A 22,455-nucleotide genomic window follows, 5' to 3' on the forward strand; every position below is an offset into this window, starting at 1 on the left:
TTTTAATGGCTCCAGTATGGTGAAGAAAAAAAACAGGCTGCCTGCCAAGGCATTTGCAAAGAGTTATTGTGGAAGCAGTTTACAGCTTGTGGTTGTCACAAATGAAATATTCCACTAATATAAGCTTAAAACATATATATATAAGATAGTAATTAATTGTCATATAGCTGTTTTTCCTGAATTTTGAAGGCAGTAACAATATGATCTGTTTTTTAGTGCCTCATTAAGAATTTCACTCTGCTGTAGCACAATATGAATAAACTACAATTCATTTAGATCTTTGATTAAGTACTTCTGCATAAAGATCCATCACCACCTCCAAGTAAAATTCTGAAAACACTGGACATCTTAGTAAACTACAGTTTCCTATATCATTGGTGTGGTCTGCCAGAATCTCGTGTGTAAACAGCTGCTCTCTCCTGGCTAACTGGCCTTGTCTTATTTCCTTCAGATGTGTCATGCAACCCAGTGTTTGTAAAGTCTCTAAGAATTTCCATGTCAACCACAAACATCCAAACAGGAAAAAAAACCCCAAAACAATAAAAAACCCCAGTCTTTCAGACCAAGCATACTCTCTTCACTTGGGGAGAACATGACAAACTGCTACATTATTTCATGTCTTCCTTGGGGACACTACAGGGTAAAGAATGCTGACATATGCTGAAGGAGTTACCCTCTATTATATCAGTACAGCTACCTACACTGACTGCATAGGTCAAAATCCTTACTGAAAAAGTCGTCATGATTTTGGAGAAATTTACACACTGTTCTTGATTTCGTTTTCTCTTGGAAAACTGTTTTTGAATGCCATTGAAATGAATTTCTACTGACAGCATAAATAATGACATACTTAAGAGCTAGCAGTTTTCCTTCTCTTTTTTAACATTCCTAGTACAATCAAGCCAGTTTTCTGCTGAGTTCTTGCACATCCACTTTCACTCCACAAAATACTGAGGCACCTCAATGGCATATTAAGGTTCTGTCACTTTTGATTTTAGTTGCATTAGCAAGAAGCTACATATTTGCTTATCTTCTGTTCTTTCAACTAGACACTCAGAAATCGCTTCTCAAACCTAGCCACCTCATTTATATCCTGTCCAACTCTGACCTAGTTTTTCAGGATAAGCATTAACCCTCTGATAAGCCAAACAAACATTTAAAAATATTAGTGGAATTCAAAGGGTCTACTTTGTTAGACTAAGCAACTATAGAGTCTTTCTGTTCTCATCACTGACCCCATTCTCCCTTCTTCCACTGATGTAAGCCCATCGTTATGCCACAGAAAAGCTCATTTTTAATTAAATTGATTTTAAATCACCCAACTAATCTCAAACAAACCCCTACAGTACTACAGCTACCGAGAGGTATGAAGAACATGACTTCACAGCACATCAGTTACTCCACAGTAACTCCCTTTATGTTTCCCCTAAACCTGCAGTATGTTTATCCCTTCCGTCTTTTTTATGTAATTTAGCTTAAACTAGCTATTTAATCAAAACACAAATTCAGTCCCCCAAAGCACACATTAAAGCAGTTAAAATGTATGTGTTTTAACTTGGCAGGTTTCTTTAACCAATTGATTTAAAGCTGAGAATTTTTTCTAGAATAGTCAAGCCTTTTGGTCACTGCCATCATCAGAATATGAATTCCTAATCTGGGACAATAGCTTACTTGTGAAGTGCCATGCACATTTCTGGCAAAGCAGCAGAAAATGTCATTTTTTTAAACACAATCTTTTAGCAAATGTGTGCTCTGCATTCATCATGAAACTTTGTACAAAATTACTGTTACTACATACTCTTACCTATTTTGATGTAAATATCGTCTTGTATCCTCTGTTCTCTGAAATTCTCTGATGGATACAGGCTTTACTGGTGAGCCCTAAGCAAAATAACACAGAAGATGAAGTTAGCAACGTGTTCTGAATACTGTTCATGAATGTCAGAGAATCTCTTTGTAGCATAACATTTTTAACTACTGGTATTCAAAATACCTGACCTCCCTCTGTCCCCCCCAAAAATCACAAAACAACTCAGGGATGAGTTCATTTCCAACTAAGTAAGCTCACTTTTATCTTTTCCTGTGATTTACAGGAACTTTAGTTTCAAGATTAAACATGCCTACTGATAAATTTAGGAGTTTAAAAATCTCCACTATTAAGAACTACGCAGAGAAGTCAGTGCAGGTATAAAATGATTAACGTCACTTGAAAGAAATGTGGAGTTAGACTCCAAAGGAGATACATATAGCTGTATGGCAATACAGCTAGCAGTCCAGCGATGGAGATGGTCCTGAGCAACCTGCTCTGGCTGATCCTGCTTGAGCAGGGGGGGGTTGGACCAGATGATCTCCAGAGGTCCTTCCAACCCCACCTTTTCTGTGATTCTGTAGCCTTGAATTTCAGAAAAATAGGATACAGTAGTCAACACTCTTTTATGCTCCCCTAAAGATAGGTTACAGAGTTTAAAAAAAAAAAAAAAGATGGGGTAACTGAGAATGCTCACAGCTTAATTTGAGCTATGAAGTCATTATCCCACTGGGAACAGGGACATATTGCCCTTGTCATTAAAAAAAATTTTTTGATACCGTTAATGTGAGAAACTGGGAATTTTTCAAGATGAACTTTCAAATTTTCACTTGTGCCTGTATATATCGTGCATATAGTCCTCCTTCTTAAGTAGTGAAGTGTTTGGGTTGCTTGTCTTCTTAGAGAAACCATTGCTTCAGTTAAAAGTAAATAGCTTAAATTTTATGACTAGATAGATCCTTACAAATAGCTTTTTTTGGATGTACATCAATGTCTTTTCACTCTTAACACCTAAGAGTCTTTGGCTTGTATTGCCAATAACTTTTTTTGAGTTTGGTCTTGTGCCTACACTTCAAATGGCATGAGCCTCTCTGATCTGATATTGAATTTGTGGGACTTGCAAAATGAATGCCTCTCCAATAGATATTCATGTCACTGATTTTAACACAGTAAACAATGATATAAAGCCTACTAAATAAGACAACCAGACTCCTACAAGGATACTAAAAACCCATAATTCCCCCTGCAAGAGCATATATCTTTCTACTTCAAAATACACAAAACTCTGAAAGGACACATTCAAATCTTAGCACAGTGTAGTATTGTCCAGCATATCAACCACAAACAAGGATTTTTTCAGACAGGTTGTTCATGCAGTACATACAATGAGCCACTGAACTGTGTAGGTCTGTACACTGGTATTAAGATTTGCAGAACATAGAGGAACACAGTACTTGGCTAAGAATCTGTTTCTTTAGTTTGATTTCTGAAGAGACTCTCCAAAGCCTAGCACCCAAGCGACTGTAACAGAGAACAGTGTTCTCCACGTGTTCACAGCAGCAGCTACTATAAATGGCAATTCATGCAATTTTGGCAATTCATGCAATTTCAAAGCAACTTTAGTGAATTTTGATCAAATGCATGCTAATGCTTGTGCAGCTAGAAAGCAACAAAATGACACGAGCTAAAGAAAAGTCACAGTAAATTTACTGGAATTATTGCACTTGTCTGCTTTAGGACATCATTTGGATACAGTAAGCAATCAATAAAAGCCGCTATTATTAACACAGTACAATGTGAATGCTGTTGAAAAATATGTGAAAACAAATAAAGCTCCTCTTCAGGACATTGTGGGGAAACAGGTGCATGTGTCCTGACTCTCAGGAATTATAGTGCAGTTATATTATTCAGATTTCTAAAATGCAGCATTCCAGCGCAAGTATTACCTACCAGCCTAAACAGAAAGATACTTGAGAACAAAAATGAAAAAGATATGATTTAGACTCATTGGGAAAAAAACAGAGAGACTTTTTTTTTTGAGGGGAGAAAACAAGACAATGTCCAGAGCTACTCATGCCTATTTCTACATACGTGTAAAAAGCTGTCTAGAGAACTGTCTAACCTGTCTAGCAATACTTTATTTATTGCTCACTTACTGTATTCTTTTATTGATGTAAAACAGTTTAGTGCCAGATTTATCTCAAACTACAGATGTTTTTTGTTCAGAAAGGTGAGCATGTACATTTCCAGTCTGTTCCAGACATTTCAAAACCTTGCTCAAGACTAATAGAGAGAAAGTAATTGTCTGTTGTAAATCTTCAGACTTTTCAGAAAGCCTAGTATTTAAGCTAGTCTAAACTTAGAAGGATGCTCAAGACAGTAAGTTTACTGGCAAATAACTTATAATCAACATGAACAAACTAATGCAGTTGCAAGATTCCTCTACTACATCTTTATGCAGATAATAATCAACATATTTTGCCCTTGCAAAAGCCAATATTCATTCAGTATTACCAAGTAAACATGGTCAGTTTTTTACATATCATCAATTACCAGTTGGAAGCATCAACTGATTTTCTGAAGGGAGCACTCCTTTGAAAAACCATTTACTTCACATATGCCTAATGCATAAACTTGCAGAAACCCACATGAGAGGAAAACTATTGTTGCTAAAATAGTGTTGCTATTCCAGATTCATCCCACGTACCCCAAAGGGCACTCAGGTAGCTTAACACTCCAACTCTGACCTTCTACAAAGCACAACACAGTGTTCTTGCTCCAATCCAGGCTTAGATTTTTTGATTTTTTTTTTTGTTAACCAAAGAAAACAAGAAGCATTAACACCATCAAAAGGCTTTCCTGGGACATATGAACTTAACTAATTTAAGTAAAAGCACCACCTCGTTAGAGATTCGCCGCTGTTCAATATATGCCGTGAATTGTGAGCTGAGGCTGTCTGAGTCCACGCACTTGGGTTGCCTCACCTCTTCCTCCTCCTCTTCTGTGGCACAGCTATCAATATAGTCGATCTGATCGAGATCGTGTTCCACTTGACATACATACACAAAGGAAACGCACAGAATTAGATAATCAGCAGGAGGGGAAAAATAAACAACAACAAAAACAATGTCAGGAACTAAGGCCTACAGTTTTTCTTCCATATGGGAAAGCTCAGCCTGAAAGCTCTTGAATTCTGCCTGGTCTGCTAACATTTGTTAAACATCAGATTTTGAAATAATGATAAAATGAATGTTTTTTAAAAAGCAGTGAGAAACAGATACATCAAGCATGTAATTTTAAGTTTCTGTTTGTGGATAGTTTTTTGGTCACTGCAAAAGTAAGTAGATACTGTGATTATTTTTTTCAATAGCAAAAAGCAAGCATTACCTATCAACTGACACCAAGACTATGCACGATTTGTGTACATTTTGAATCATTTCTCTTGATTCAAATTCATCTCCTTCAGACAAATTAGATGGATATGACAAGTACTACTACTAACTACTACTACAAAAAAAGAAAAGAGGATAGCATGACCAAGTTACCTGGATGTGAATGCAATACATATAAAAAGGGTATGTGGAAAAGACGACTACAGAAAGCAATGAAAACTTCTAAAACAATAAAAAATGCAGCATCCAGCAGTTTTATTTTAAAAAGAGGAATGAGAAAACAAATTAGGAGCCACTGAAATGGAGCAAGAAACAGCAGAGTTTGTCACTTACGGATTTTCCCTCAGATGGTGATACTATGTAGGGCAATTTTTTTTACTCACCACTGCTTCTACACATTCTGTTCAGGGATTTTGAGAGTCATGGCATGGAGCAAACTACCCTGGTGAAAAATACTGTGCTGAGGATGCAGGGGAAAGTATAAGACCCTTTTCTGAGCACCAGAGCTTTCTTGTTCTTAAAATTCACCCCAAACTTGCTCCAGACTCTCTTGCCGACATTCTTGTTCTGCTCCCCCCCCGCCTTCCTGCTTGTCTAAAACAGACTTCTCTTTGCCTTGCCACACAATCTCACAACTGTTACTGCCAAAGCCACCTCCTCTGCTACTGCAACCATCCAAAACAGCATTCCTCTATCCTCTGGCTTCATTAACTCTCCATCTCAGTTTCGAATCTTTCCAGTCTTGCTTATTAAACATAAATAATACAGTAGAGGGTGGAAAAAAATTAGTAACTGTGTTAAGAGCACAGATTTGGAAAGGATCTGCTGCACCACTGACAGCTGCATGCTGTGGCTTGTGCCCCCCTCAGATACTCTTCCTCATGACCTGACTGTGCTCCATCTTAAGACTAGTGAGGCATTTTGAGATGTCTGGTGTACAAAACCCAAAGAACAAAATAAAGTTAGTCTTAGAGGCAGGGCTGGCAGCACTACCTGTTATTAAGGCTGCCCACAGCTTCCCATAACACCATGCTTTCGATTCTTCTAACTTTGCCACATTTAACTGTTTGAACCAAATTTTTTTGTCTGTGCATGCGTAAGAGTGAGTCAATCCAAAAGTTTCAGATATTTCTAGAAGGCAGAAAAGAAAACGGAACATTGTCGCAGAGAAGAATAAGACTAAAAGAAGATGAGGCGGGAGGAAGAGAGAAGGAAGAGTGGGAGATGGGATGGGAAGAAGTAGACTAGAGAGATAGGGAACATGAATCAGAACCATTAAGGGAAAGGGAAAACAGGGAGCAGGTGGGCAAGAGGCTAAAATAATCAGACTATGTTGGAATGAGAAGGAGATCTCATAACAAGCAGTGTGCAAAAGGGAGAAGAGAGAACGGCTGAACAGAAACAAGGACCTGGAAGAATACTAAAATTGGGCAATAGCACCAAAAGGAGGACTGGACCGCGGGCCAGTGGTAGCAGGGGATTATTGGAAGCTCAAACGAAGGACTGCAGAAATCAAGAAACCCAGGAAGCACTATCACTTCTTGAACAAATACAAGGGTGCTACACCCAGACTGCAGGGCAATGAACTGAGAAAGCATAAAAAAGCAATCTCGCTCAGAAATACCTGTCGCATGTTTGGACTGAAACACAAGATTTCTATCTAAGCACTCTTCTGCTGCTTGGAAATATGAAATTCTCTGGCAAAACTGCTCATCTCATTCTGACATGGGTCCACACAGAGCACGGACAATTTACTACCGCTGCAAGTTTTTCCCATTAGCTCAAGCAGCAAAACTCCACACAGTGAAATTCAAGATTCCAAAACACTGTTTGAAGTAACTGGAGACTAACACAGCACATATGCAGAAGCTGACTTAGATAATGTTTCGCACATAATCTTAATTCTGACGCTGTTTGATCTTACCTTGCAACATCCTTAATATCCTGTATACACAGTGGTCTTTTTGTGTAATTCCACCTAGACTTTTCTCTTTTTTCCTCTTAAAACAATTTATAGCAAATATTCTGGAGCTTTAACAATGACAACAGTAAACATAGTAAGAAAGATCACTATTTACCTCCACCATTAGTTACGACTGCGCTACCTCTGTTTTCTTGGTATTGACTCTCTCTTCGCAGTCGCTGTTCCTTAGTGATCTCTGCCACGCGCAAAGGGAGGTCGGAGAACTCATCTGTAGGCTTTAGAAAACAAACAGTGAAATCAAGAAACACATTTTTCTTGGGAAACACCTTCTTGTGCTGCTTGGCTCAGCTGCTATCTCTCAATTTGTTTTTTTATTTCGACTCTCCTGTTTTGTGCCCACAAAACGCTAATTTAAAGCAAAATACAGCTAAAGCATATTGTTTCTAAACAACATATATTTAAGCTTTCCTAAAAACTTATCTACCTACAGTCTTGTTTTTCTCTGCAATATCTGCAGGTAGTTGAAAATATCCTAGGGTGGAGGTTCTAGAACTCTTCCAAACAAACCAGGTGGGGGCACAAGCAGGCATATGGAGTGTAGCTGGCAGGAAAGCTTTAGGTCTTGGCTTCTGCCTTTTCTAGTTTTTTCAAGAGGAATAGGGAGCTTCTTCCTGGGAAGAATAATTGACAACCTCCTCCCTAGGAGATCCCATTTTATTGCTTATAAATGGCAAAGAGATTTTATTTTTAGCATTTTAAATAAAAGCTATAAAGTAAGATGATGAAACTTCCATTTCATTTTTGAAGTTTAATTTTTATGTCCTGATTTACTTTATAGAAACAATCATTCATGAGTAATTGAAGATGATCCAACATTGTAATATGATACAGTGATTAGCTTTTTTGTTTTGTTTAATGAGAAATCCCCTTTTCCTTATCTGTTATGCTCCAATAAATTCATTGGTCATGAACTGTTTTATATATTTCTCTTATTATTTCCAAATTTGTATCCATCCAGTATAAAGTTATGCTTGCTTTTCTCAAATAAAAATCAGAAGTTATTCTGGAGCAACAAAACTTGCACGCTGTAATAGATGTTATCTACTGAGCATGTTTCCAAATCTATACTTCTTATCATATCTCCTTCTTGTACAGTATTGCACTCAACAAAAACAAAACTATACCACTTACTTCATTCCCTGACCATCTTTTGTCTCCGCTGTCCACACTATTGAAGCCAGAATCTAGTGCTCCATATGGACGACTGGAATAAAGTTCTTCATGGCTGTCAAACACAATTTTAGTTACTGCAATGTAAATATTACTGAAAAAATCTCAGCTATAACAGAACAAAAAGTAGAATGGACTTCCAAGCACAGTTGGAGCGCGTTCACAAACTCAGCCTATTAGAAAGCATCATACTGCATTTGCCATATAGAACAAGAGGCTACGTGCTTACAGCCACAAACATTCCTATCTGTCAGTCAAGTGTCCACCTGCCACCGCCTAGTGTTTTAAGGGCTAATCTGATCCAAAGTATTTACCCATACTTAAACATTCCCAAACAGCAATCTTGACACACAAAATCGCAAAGTGATCTCTTATTTCACTGTTTAAGGGGTCAAACTTTCATTTTCTAACTCACATGTTTGATTGAATAACACTTCTGCTTTCTTCCCCCAAACTTTCTCATAGGTAATCATAAAATCATGTAAAATTACCATAAATATAGCTGTATCAGAATACACATCTTCTAGAGAAAAGTACACAGAAAGCATTATATAACCATTGTCCATATCAGAATTGCCTACCTAAGAAAATGCACAGTAAGCAGGACAGTAATTTCAAATACTCCATCACCACTTGAATAACATAAAAGCACAGTTTTTACTTAGGGACTCTGACTTTGTCAAGGACACATCTAAACAAAGGCATTAGACATGTGCCTAGGGTTACAATACACATTAACGGAAGAGCCACACGGTTCTTCTCTAAGTTTCTGGGCTCAGAAACTACATAATTCAGCAGTGCGGCCACCACAGATGTCAAGCCTGGCAACTGCTGCAGATAGCTACAGTAAAGAAACAACGGGGCTTGTCTGGCCCACTGCAGATGGCACTTCACAATGGATCAACTGTTCTGCTGGTGCTTGATGCCCCAGGGAGAACTGCAGCAGTAATTACTGCATAATACACAAGGAAGAATGAACTTCAAGAAGCTAATTGCTCTACCCCATAACAACTGAATTGCAAGTGATTTTCTCACTGGTTTTGCTCTCAAGTTGTTACTCCCTCTAATATCCCTCTTTCAGGAAATACTTATTTTTAAATTACTGCTATTACTATTATTTATGCAGTGCCATAGGCATGCATGGGATTTTGTAGGGCAAAATGACAGACTACCACCTTGCGCTGTTTACATATTCAGATAGGCGTAAAATAAAAAAAGTAAGAAATCGGATGAAGAGCTACAGAAGAGAAACATTAGGTATATATTTACTTTTATGCACATCTACCCCCTGCAAATAGACACAAATGACCAAGCTCTTACACCTGCACAGAGTTTTGTTTAACTCAAAAGGTTTCACCTTCATGGCCTTGCAGTTGAACAGAAAGATCATTCGCATAACAAAGCCTTAACAACAAATATGGGGAAAGAAAAAACTCCCTTCTTTTGGGTGAGAAAGAAAAAAGAATGACCATGAAATTGCTCAGTGCAGTTAAAAAAAACTATTCACTTGAATCACTGACAATAGAACCAGCTCATTTCATGTGGCTGAATCTGGGGGGGACTCTAGAAGAAGTATCCTGAATTGGTTCTGGACTTGTTTTTACAGTCATAATTCCAAGCTATGATTAAAATACATTAATTCTTTTCATTTCACATAAGTAATTAATGAAAAATTTAATAATAATATATAATTACAGACAACAACAAATCAATAAGCACATTAGTCACACTCTGATTTGATTGGGGTTTCTCTTAAAAATAAACTATGCTGAAGATCAACACAGCAAGAAAGTTTATCATTTTAGAGCCAAAATGTTATTTGTTTTCAGTAACAGGAAGGTACCCCTTCTGTGTGCAGAGACCCTGTCTGCAATAACTTATACTCTAGGAAACTGAGTAACACTCATAAAATGCTCATATGTTGACCTCCTCTAGAAAAATAATTCAAAACATTCAGTGCTGATGAGGAATCATTCTGTCAGTCTGTCATGCAAATTCTCCTTCACAAATCTCTGAATCATCATGATTTATTGTCAGGCCCTTTGATTTGTGTTTTATTACTGCTATGACAGAGGTACATCCTTCAGCAGCTTACTCCTCCAGACCTTACTATCACCTTCCAAGATCATTTTAAAAATATATTTAGTTTCATATTTCACTGCCTCCCTTTCTTCTATAACAGCTATAAATCTGAACTCCTGCTTTTCTCTGAACATCTTAATTTAGCAGCTGATATAGCTGACTGTTCCAATATTTGTGTTATGATGCTAAGCAGTTGTGCCAAGTGAAAGCTGGCCAAGAATAACAGTTTACTAACGGGGTGGAGATCAGCATTTACACCTGTGGTTTGAGCAAAGCAGTTATAAATTCTGTACAAAAGGTTAAAAATCACAGTAGGGTTATACTTCAGTAAGTATGCAGGAAATATTAAGATCTTATAAACTAAGCACACTGGTTACTAACATGACAGCATATCCCTTGTACTCTGAAGATCCCAACACTCTCTTCTCACTGTATATTAATGCTAACACTGCCTTACATATGATATTACCTAGTTTTTTTCTTCTGAACTCTTCTTTGCTTCTTTTATAGTGGTATCTTGCTAGAATGTATCATGAGATAACACAAGTGATATTCTTCAAAGCTACCTCCATCAGTGTGCTGACCAGTGAACAATCCTTGGATCTAGTTTTTCAAATTCAGATGGCTGACAAGTTTTCCTGAATGACATCAAAACAGGGAACTTGGATTGTGCCAAACTCACCAGGATCCAAACCCCATGGGTCTCCTATCATAATCAGGCAGGTCTGGAGCTATCTTGCATGCTTCTATGTTCAGGTATTTAAATATGTGAATTTTTCCTTTTATACATATCTAAAAAACCAAACCAAAACAAACAAACAGAAAAAGTCAGTATAATTTGACAGCACCTTTCCAAAGTACTCTAAAGACATTTAACCTGCAGTTGGGAGTAATCAGTGAGCATATTTATATCAATCAATACATCTTTTCTTCTAACCCTGCTGCATTTTAGAGAAACAGCTACAGTGGAGTGCCATGGGATGCCCGTGACAAACAAATGGAAGCCGTCTTCCACGTACATCTGCTCTGCATGCAACTCTGTCATCCGGATACTGAGATTTCATTAGGCAAATGATGTAAGCATTTATACCTACTAGAATTTATACCCTTCGCATCAGAAAAGATGCCTCCCACCCATGCCCAACTTTGAATGGCGGCGGCAGACTGCCAAAGCAAGCTCAAACTGGAAGTAAATGAGGCTAATCACAGCTGTCTTTGCATTCTACAGTGAGGCGGAAACTACAGGTCTTAGCATGTGCCACTCTTGATTCAGAAGCAGAGCTCACAGTAGAACCTGTAGTACTGAAGGGCTTATATACTCACATTGAAATTTAAATTAGCCACTAACCATATTGCAGTTTCTAGCCCAAAGGCTGATGTGAGCCCACTACTGCAAAATGAAACAGAACACAGAGCAGAACTGGGTCCTCGGTCTAAATTTTGACATTTGAGTGGCACAAAACCAATTTTGTCTAATAGTTGCTTCCTCTCTCCTATAGCTCTCCTGAAACTATAGCTATTAGAAATCTTCAGCTAATATTAGCGAGATGCTAACAGAGGAATTCTTGGTATAACCCCATAAAGGCGAAACTACTAATGCCATCAGTAAGGGAAGAGAAAGCTTCTTCAAGTTGTGATGTACATTTAAAACTGGTAGAGGATATACATTATTTAAACTTCTCTTGTTCTTAAGTAAAGGTTCTAATATAATCCTTCAGCTTTTAACTTCATTCCCCCCTTTTCAGCTAAAATAGTCACCCCAGTTCCCAGCTGCAGTTTACCTGTGCAGGGGGTGACTGGAGAGGGTTGTTCTCTAACATGATGGTCTGCAGATGTCTGAGGTTCCGGTAACAAACAGGGATTGTTGTTATTTTATTGCAGGAGATATCTAACCGAATCAAAGGCAACTCAGCAAGCTCTGGAGATAGAAAACAAATATCTAGTTCAGCAGGTTTGAAAACAAGAAGCATAAAACTCAAATGTGTGTTTTACAAAATGATTAATTAAATACACCTGCACCTAGCTCTCAGGAAAAGAAAAAAAACATTAAAAGGAATCCAGAAGGGCTCAAAGTTTTTGCTGTTACGACTAACAGCCTTTATCTCACCTTCAGGTAAACGCACCAAATGATTTCTTCTGACATTTAGGTCACGCAAGGACTCCAGATTGCCAATCTGTGGAGGTATTGTTTGTATTTCATTACAGCTCACATCCTGCAAAGCAAAAATAAAGAGCAAGTTAGCAGTTTTGACATTACCACCACGAACTGGCAAGTCTGTTAACTATGATACATGGTACTTTATTCAGGGCCTGAAAGAAAAGAGACAACCATTTACATAACAACCTGGATGCTTACATTCATTAAATCTCACTTCTGAGCTGAGGCATTATTCTCATTTTAAATACATGGGGGAATAAAAACTTAAGAAAGTTACTTAAGTTACTCGATGTTATTTGAGACAGTGCAACTTCCCATATGAAAGCTTTTTGCCAGAAGAAAATGCACCAGGAGCTCTAATTCCATACAGCCTCCCTCAAAAATAGGGAAAATTCTTAGTGATGTGGATCACTAGTTCTCCAGTGCAAGGTATCTTTTCCCCACATAAATCAGATTTTTAAAACCTCAGACAATATTTCATATTCTTTTTCTAATATCTCTATTACAAAGTCAAAAAAACATAGCTGGAGATAGAATGACAGATACAAATCTTTCTTAGGCCAAAAGCAGATTTCAGTTACTTGCTATGGCATGCAAGTGACAGTTTACAATCACAGCGTTCTTAGCAGAACAGGAAACAATTCTGATTTCACACATCCCAAGACAGCATCCTAATTACTGCATTATTTTTAATTGGTTAAAAAAATTGGTATTTCTTCTGAAACACATATGAACCTATTAAACACATCAATTAAAAATTAAAGATTGAATAATGATAGTTAAAAAAATAACTGTATACTCACAAGCTCTGTCAGCTGTCTGAGCTGTCCGATTTCTTCAGGTATTGAAACCAACTTATTATTACTCGCTATCAAAACTTTTAGCGGTAGACTACACAAGTGTACTGGCAGTGTTGAAAGTTGGTTTCGACTTTTTGGACAGAAAGAAAACAAAGTCATCATCATCTCACTCTAGTGCAAAATCACCTCACATCTTAATGTAATGAAAGATATACAAAAAGCACAGTCCATTTTGATAATGGTCAACTCAACTTCTCCCTTATTACTGTAAAACTAAGGTCATGAAGTCTTCCTTCATTACCTGCTTTACCTAGTTATGTGTGAACAAACTCTCAGGACAAAGTACTAACCCTGATCAGATTCTTTTGGAGAAGACTCCACTCAGGGTGGAGGAACATGACCTTTTCAGGCGCTTTTAGGTGCTTCTGATAACTGGCCGCCCTCTGTCGCAACCTAATATGTTTGAACACAGTGTGAAAGCCCTTCAGATAGCTAGTATTGCAGGTCAACACGTACAAAACCCACAGAGGAAGTCATTACTTACTCAATTAGAAATATACTTTAACTATTCAGTATGTCATGTGGATCAAGATTCCTGGTATGAGGGATTTGGTTGTTTCAAAATCCAGTGTTGGTCATTTCACAATATATTACTATTAAAGCAAATATGAGGTCATATGACTGGATTGTAACCTCACAGAATGAATCAAACAGGATGAGAATTATTTATAAAAGAGAAAGCTTCTCTAAAAATAAACGATAGCAAGCAGTAGTGACTGGACAATTAGAAAGTTATGATCATAACTAAGGACAAAGCCAGATGCTGATGTTTACCAAAATATGGTGTGGGTTCTTTTCATGCCTGAAGCCTACATTTTCCTGCTATAAGAAAAACAGTTCTGAGCAGTAGGTGAACCAACAGCAGCTGTTAAAAGGACAATAATTGGACTGCACCTGCTAGAGATCACAGCAATAGGAAATCCATATCTGACTCATATCCTATTCCTACAATTCTCATTGTTAATAATAATAATAATAATAAAAAGAAACACAAACAAATTGAAGTAGCAGAAATATAACACCAAAAAGAAATCGCCTGAAATCCTTCTTGCCTGGCATCACTGTTAGTTTGTGACTAGGAACTTTCCATACCTCTTAAAACATTGTTTCTAGAAATGGAGAATCCTGTACACAACTGAATTTCATCAACAGCTAGATTGTTGTGGCAATTAGCTTTTAGTGCAGGCAGATAAGCATTTAATGCTTGAGAAAGCTCTTTAAAAGCCACTAGTGCAGCCAATATAAATGGAAATTCAGTAAGCCTTATTTAGCAGCTGACAGGTGAATATTAAGGACTATCCAATAACTCCATCCACTCTTTTCCATCAGCATGCTTGTATTTCACATGAAAACTACTGGAATTTGTTTTGCGAGTCCTTCAGAACGGAATTAAGCTCTCTTCTTCATTTTCCACTTTTACAAGCCACTTCTTAATCTTTGTGTTCCCTGATCAACCTAAGTCTGTAAGTCTGGTTCAGGGCGCTTTGATTCAATGCCATGCAATATAACACCACGATGATTACACACCATGTCTGCATTATTTATTGATGTTCCAAGATGCATAAACCTAGAATACTGATGCTAAGCAAGGTCTTTAAAATAAAGATTACCTGATATTTAGAAATGTTAAAGACTGTAAGTTCAAAATAGCCTCTGGGATGTATCGAATGCAATTCTGGTACAAATTAAGGCTCTCGAGGGAGACAAAGTGACATGCTTCTGCTGGAAGCTCTGACAGTCTGTTCCGTGACAAATCTGCGGGCAAAAAAGAAACATTCAGTGAAACTTCATGAGGGCAAGCATTGTCTGTATACACAGAGACACACTGCGAAGAATTGGACAGGAATCGGTTTTGCTGTCCTGTAAAATTTTCAAGATTACAAAATGATTCCCATTTCACACAGGAAAGAAACCAAGATCTTAAAATTTTACAGCCACAGTGAGAAAGAGAGAGACAGATGCAACGTTCCCTAGCAGTCATGCTTTCACATATCAAATTGCCTAATGCTTAGGGAGCTAGTTTAAGATGCTGAAAGCCCAGCTTCCAATCTCTTTTCTAGGACCTCTTTAGATTATGGACTTGGTATTTGGGTGCTTTAATGAGGGATTTATTACACTTTATATAGTGATTAAACAGCCATTGGTTGTGTGTATTAAAGCATACACACACACACACACACACACACACTCTTCTCTCACCTCCTTCCTAAAATACTTTGTGATATATGGAAATCTCAGTTTCAAGCCTCTAGTCTCCTATATATACATGTCATATAGATACACACACATTTATAGATAACAGCTCCAATAGGGAAAAACATGGAGCACATCCCCTTTTTTTTGTATGATGGCCAGAGCTTTCCCCCTTCAGAGAGGTAACAGTTCAAGCCTTTACTCTCAATCAGGCGATGCAAGGATTTGAGCTGGTCTCCCCAGTTCCAGAGAAATGCCCTGCTTGCTGCGAGCTGTAAGGTTTACTATTTCTTTGTGATTATACATTCCCTTTCGGGCAGGAGATAAAATTTAATCCAAAGTAGCACAAAATGTCTATATTTGAAGATCAACATTTTCCCTAAGCCAATTCCAATTATCAGGTCTACATGTATAAAATATCCACCAGCATTACTCTCTACACTGTATTCCTTCAAGTGTAAAAGCTGCACTGTGATAAATAGCACAGTTGCAGAGGGTTATTTTTTGTTTAAAGAAGGGCACGGAAATAAATGCCAAAGGGCGGTTCTCCAAACAAACACAAGCAGCTCCTGCTTCCTAGCACACCCAGCTGTGAACGCTGACAAGAGTTATGGTCACCATCAAGAGCACAAGAAGGATTACCCTGTGGCAGCAGGGAGTTCCTACAAAGCTCCTGCCAGTTCAACAAACTGACACTTCACCCTTACATTTTAAAGCAACAGTGGACAGTCACTGACAAAGAACTATCTAGCCTGAACCAGTGTTGTGAGTGATTAAAAAAAAAATCCAAATTTAATTGCTATTTTATTTATTTATTTTGAATTGCAATTCCTCCTCACCAGCATAGGAAGATAAGAACCCTCGCCCCCAAATTTATTTTATAAGCTGAATACGGTAATTTCTATCTCTTTATTCCATGAAGGAACTACTCAATACAGGTTACTTTGCAAACACTGATGATTCAGAAGGGTCTTGTGTGTCTTGAAGATTTTTTTCAGACAAAGGCAAGCTTGCCCAGAGCAAAAGAGCCCTTATCAGAGATACTCTGTCCACTGCATTTAAATTAACTTCACTGCCTCTGCTCTGTGTTGCCCAAGGAAAAGCAGTTGCTCTTAGTGCAGCAGGAACTAACTCTGTCTAGCTCAATGCTTAGAGCTTTGATCAGAAAACACCCTAAGCTATCGCTGATCACTGGAGAAAAAATAAGTAATAAAAATCCTAGTAGAAAGAAGCGCTACGAAAACTTTGCAGAGAACAACCTTCAGATGTATTTTAATATACAAGCGGGAAGGAACTGCAGTCTGCAGGTATGAGTGAAGCCAACTACAGCAAAGGCTATGACAGATATAAAATATACCAGATGTTGATACACACAGATGAGAGAACATGAAAATCATGGAAACTTCTAATACACTGATATAAAAAGGTAATGGGAAACACAAAACTCCTTGTCTGTTCAGCAATGAGTAGGAGAATCACGCTACAAAGGCAATTAGGCGCTTCCCTTCTTTTCAGCTTGTATCAGCTGAAAATCACCCTGTTTAAATTGCTATTTCTAACCAGCTCCAACACTGGGAGCTAAAACTACAAAATAATAAAAGTCATTGGCATTAAGTTTGTATTGCATTCCTCGAATTGCTTAAATGTCTTATGGCACACAACAACTTTTTTCCCCCCACTTTTCTATTTTTCAGGAAAGAGGACACCTATTCTTTAAGTAAAGTGAAGAAAAACTTTCACTTATAGGTAGCAAAAGACAGTTTCCCTAACATCCTGATCTTACCATCTGCTAATCTGGATAAAACATCAGTTAAATGTTTCAAATACATTATTCATGCCCAATGAAACTGAAACCAAGCTGGTCATAGTCCACCTGTCTTTTTAACAGCATTTCTCACCAGTGGCCACTGTGGTGGCATACAAACTACGAGGGAACTTGTGCGAGAAAACCTAATAAACCCTCAGTGGCTACTGCATCCATCCTTGCAGATACAGTAAAAAATAAAAATAAAAATAAATGCTTGCCATAGCTCAGGGCACAGCCACTGACCTAAAAGGAGTGAGCACAGACATCTGATCAACCCTCATTCAGAAAGCCAGTCAAAACCCATCATGCCCACCTGATTCTATCACATCTACAACCTACTCCAAGTCAACTGGGTTTACAAAGTTGGAGAACCCCAAGAAATACCATGACACAAACTGAATGGTAATGTACCTCCTATCAAAGAGTAAGCAAAGTCAAAACTAGCACGATTCGGTCAAGCAACAGCACTTTGTTCAGCAGAGGGCATTCAAACCCTGGCAACTTGCTCCACAACTAGAGGTGGTAGATAGATCCATCATCAGCAACAGAACTACCACCTCCTTGCAGAACGCCTGTGCAACAAACGCTGTATCTCAAAACTCCCTTGCCTGAAAAATTTGGTTGAAATCAAGCAAGGAAGAGTCATCACGTGTGCCCTTTTTCTTCCTCTCAACTATTTCGGTATGGTTAAGACTCTTAACTCACAAGGGATAACTCCTAAGATTCTTCTAAATAAATAAATAATAGATAAGTATATAAATGAATCGGGCTGAGCTAAAGGTTTGACTTCATAACCAAAGTGGTCTTTCACATAAATTTCAAGCTAGCATAAGCCAACACAACTTAAATTAAAGAAAGACTACAGTGACGGATCCTGCCTTCCTGCTACTGCCAGAAACTTTTCCTCCCTCTGTTGCTCATTCCAGGCCCTTTGTATCGTCACTGTTTAGGGGAAACCCTGAGTAGTGTTGCATCTAACAATTTCTCCAGGTTATTAAAAATCCCTACCAGTTCCCTCATCACCTCACTGCACAATCCTGCAAACCTTTACGGCAACACCAGGAAAATAACGGCGGCAGGGTCTCTTCTCCTGGTGGCAGGGATAACTTTTGCTGACATAAAGCACTCGCAAAACTTCAGCCTCAGTGGAGACAGCTTAGATGAATCAGGCCGATCAGAACCTGCCTAAGAATCTGTAGATGATAAAGGAGACAATAAAATGTCTATTTCCCACAGAGACATAGCATACACTTTCAAGGGAATTTATGCAGTGGACTCCTATTTTGCACAAGCCATCTCCCTTAACTCACTAGTCTTTCCCAGGGTTTCTTTACCTTATTTCCATAATTTGATTCTCATTAATGTTTTACTAAAAAGTGATAGCAAACTCATACGAAAACTATAATAATTGTGTAGCTGCAGTAGAGTTGAAGCAGAATAACAGTGCTAAAACTACATAACAACGTGATGCCCCAAATTGCAACATTCCCAATGGGATCGCTCCTGTGCCAACATTGTCCTAAAACATAACAGAAGAGCGATTTCCAAACAAACATATTGTCCCAACACAAATACAAATCCTGAAACATTCATAGTAAGTGCAGCCAATCATAGTATTTGTAATCACTAAAATTATTTGAGATACATGCAGCTTGCCATAAGGTTTCACAATCATGTGTTACAATGTAAGAAAGGGAGAAAAATGCAAATTATTCCAGAGATTTAGAGATGACAAGCAACAAATAGGAACAGAGTGTAATCTGGGGGGGGGGGGGGACACCTCAATTTCTACATTAACTAGATGTTTATGCATCTATTTTAAAGAATTATTACATCATGGGTCCCCATACATTGTGCTTTTGGGGGGATCTTACAGGAATGGGAGTTAATTCCACTGTCATTATCTCACAGTATACTAACACCCTTCCAACACACAGCTTCATCCCTCCTTCACACAGCTGTGCTGGCAAAGCAGTTTTTAGTACTACCCATTTTAACAGAGAAATAGGCCTCTCAATTAACAAGACATATTTTCTGGCAGAAAACGTCACAATGTAAGATTTGTTTTAACTCTGTTTTGGAAAGGGTTTAACCATAAATGTGAGAAGTCTCAGTTGCTTTTTGTTTCATTTTATCTTACTACAGAGCATTAAAAACCTAGTATTTATGTATTGTTCAGACCATAAGGCACAAGAGTACTACGAAATATATGAAGTCCTTCTTAGCTATGATTTGGTATTTCCAAAGAAGTCAGTCCCTGCAAAATAAGATTAAGTATGAAGAAATAGAAATACATTTTTTAAAACAACAAATGAGCTCACAGCATGATAGAAAAGACACACTAAAGTTGGCTAGCAGTAAAGACTTAAGTTTTCCAAACTTCCCTCAATCTACAGTGATTTTTAAATCATGGCATTTCCGCCTAGCACTGGAAATTCAATGGAAAGCAGTTTAAATCGGAGCTGAACTTTGAGGCAGCAATACAGTCTCTTAAACCATTCAAAGTAGGTGTAACCAATTACAAGTTCAGTCAGTAACATCGCAGCAGTTTTACTCACATGATAGTCATGAGAATACCATCTTATTTGAGCATCCGTGAGTTCATGTGCTTGAGTGGGGAGCTAAGAGGGAGGTTTGCCAGGAACAAAAAAAGGCAAATGCTAGAAAGAAGGCCAAGATACTGCAAAACCAGAACAGGATGATTTCCAAGCACACCTCAAGATTTAGACAAAAGCAAATACATTATAAAATACAGTGTGAATTCTAAAATTGGATGTGAAGTACCACTTTTGGTTATTTGCAACCCTCTTCTCCCCAACCGAACCAAAAAAACCTCCCCAAAACAAACAAGTATTTAAAATTCCAAAAATCCAAAACACAGCATCCCTAAGAATCAGTGACATTTTTGATTTTGGCCAATTTCTCTGGAATCCTCCCTCACCCCAGGAATCAGACCTCCATGTGGGATCAGCAGTGGGGCACAGAATACAGCCTTCAGTGTATGCAACAATTCAGCAACTCCGTTCTCTTCTCCTTCCTCCTAAAAATACCTAAAGGAAATGAACAGTTCTAACAAAACTAGGGGAGAAGTATTTTAAAGAAAAGCACTCCGGTGACTGGTTATATATTTACATGTGTATTAACCTGCAGGACAGCAGTATCTGGTGCTTTTCCAGAAAGAGAAAGTGAGTGTGAGATAGAGGAACAAAGATTAAGGTATTTAACTCAAAATACCTGGTCAATTAAATTTTTAAGTTATAAATGCTTTTCTGCTAGCATGTGTGCATGTGTGTGTGTGTGTGTGTGTGTGTAAATAAAAAAATAACTCTACAATAACCAAAACCCCCCAGAAGTTACAGTACAAACTATTATAACTAAAATTCATATGAATATTTCTCTCTCCATTTCTCAGAAAAATGACACAACGCTGCAGTGAGATCTTATTTAAATCCTAAGTATTTTCACAAATACTGTGGCATGAATTAAGAAACAATTGATAACTGTCCAGTCAAACAAGCACCAGCCAATTTGAGGCAGAGTATCTGCTTTACTACATGTGCGCATACCCTTGCTACATGACATACCATTAAATGCAGAATGAGAAGAAGAGAGAGACTAATCCCAGCCCCCCAAAAGCACAAATTCTGAATTTCACGAAGAATAAACATATGAGTGAAATATGGTTATTGCAATCTGGACTAGGAATGACTTGTTTCTGTTCACCTTTCATGGGTTAAAATTACTGGTACCAGAAATCTGCTTTAAAAAGGCTCTTCCAGGCTGCTATAAACAGATCTGTTTCCTTGAAGGCAAGATCACGTGGAATTTTGGCAAAGGGGAAACGTTCTTTGGAACTAAAGTTCTTTGTGAAAGATAAAAAAAAAAAGCCAATGATACAGACACCAAATTAAGTTTCAGAGTGGAGTGAGATCGCTGACCCTTTCCATATTAATCAGGATTCCTCTCAGAAAGCCAGTATATCCAAATTTAAATGTGACTAGAAAATACATTACATTTAAAATGGCATCATTTGGCACTAAACAGAATCACTTATTGTTAAAAGAAGAACGTTACCATAACATCAAACACTAGCAGGACTGTGATCATATCTTTAACCTAAATTGTAACGAAAGTTTTTTTTCAAACAGAAATTCACAGATGCACAAAGATGCACTAAGGTGCCTGGCACTTTACCCCCCGGCTTAAGCTATAAAGAGGGGGAGCTGTGGCTCAACTGCTGCCGGCACTCAAAAAAGCAGGACGGTGGTGAATTCCAGTTCACCCCGAGATGCTGTTGTGATCAGTCTATTAATCCAGTTGCTCTGGGAATACCACGTCTGCTCTCACTCCAATTAACTATGACATGAAGAGCAGTTCTAGGCCTGGTCTGTGTTACAAAGTTTTGTAGATTAAAAAAAAAAAAAAATTAAGAAAAGATTTGTCTTTTGTCCCCACTGATCTGCACGTGTCCTTCGCATTTTTTTAATGGAAACCAACAGAACCCAGACTTTTGACTGTCCATTCAAAACTATAAGTCATCAACCACCACAACACCCGCTGGCAAAATGCTAATGGGAAAGAGTTTGTGACATAATGTCAGCAGCTGTAAACTGTGGGCTCCCACCCATGATATATCATGTCTTCTACAGCAAACCAGTTGCAGATGTGGGACATCAGCCATGAACGTGCTGCAGCAATGCAACACTACTGTTATCTGCGAACAGATTTAAATCCTGACAGTAACGTTTGCTGGTACACACAGCCCTAATTAGGATTACTTCATCTGAAGAAAATATTCCGTTTTTCTGAAAACTATGAAGCATGTGCTGTAATTCAAAAGCATTCAAGTTTTTCTTTTTAAACTAGACAAATCTAAAATATATTAACCTGCATGGATATACGTCATGAAAAAGTAGGGAAGTAGTTGGTGTAGTCTTGCAGATATGGAAAGTACTTCACCTGAACAAACTCATTTACAACTACTGCTTCATAACAGCCAGCC

At 38.0% G+C, this 22,455-nt stretch overlaps 1 protein-coding gene across 4 annotated transcripts in view; it reads right to left on the reverse strand.

Moving 5' to 3' along the window:
• Positions 1-22,455, reverse strand: part of LRCH3 (leucine rich repeats and calponin homology domain containing 3) — a 71,150-nt gene that overhangs the window by 25,558 nt on the left and 23,137 nt on the right. For all 4 annotated transcript variants that reach the window (XM_067301763.1, XM_067301762.1, XM_067301761.1 and 1 more), the window contains exons 2-10: positions 15,064-15,208; positions 13,397-13,523; positions 12,543-12,648; positions 12,217-12,353; positions 11,118-11,227; positions 8,315-8,408; positions 7,278-7,398; positions 4,708-4,856; positions 1,805-1,881 (exon numbers count right to left, since the gene is read on the reverse strand). In XM_067301763.1, coding sequence (XP_067157864.1) covers positions 1,805-1,881; positions 4,708-4,856; positions 7,278-7,398; positions 8,315-8,408; positions 11,118-11,227; positions 12,217-12,353; positions 12,543-12,648; positions 13,397-13,523; positions 15,064-15,208 — 1,066 coding nt within the window. The remainder of the gene's footprint in view (positions 1-1,804; positions 1,882-4,707; positions 4,857-7,277; positions 7,399-8,314; positions 8,409-11,117; positions 11,228-12,216; positions 12,354-12,542; positions 12,649-13,396; positions 13,524-15,063; positions 15,209-22,455) is intronic.

The sequence above is a fragment of the Apteryx mantelli genome, chromosome 9, assembly GCF_036417845.1.
Source record: "Apteryx mantelli isolate bAptMan1 chromosome 9, bAptMan1.hap1, whole genome shotgun sequence".
Classification (NCBI taxonomy): Eukaryota; Metazoa; Chordata; class Aves; order Apterygiformes; family Apterygidae; genus Apteryx; species Apteryx mantelli.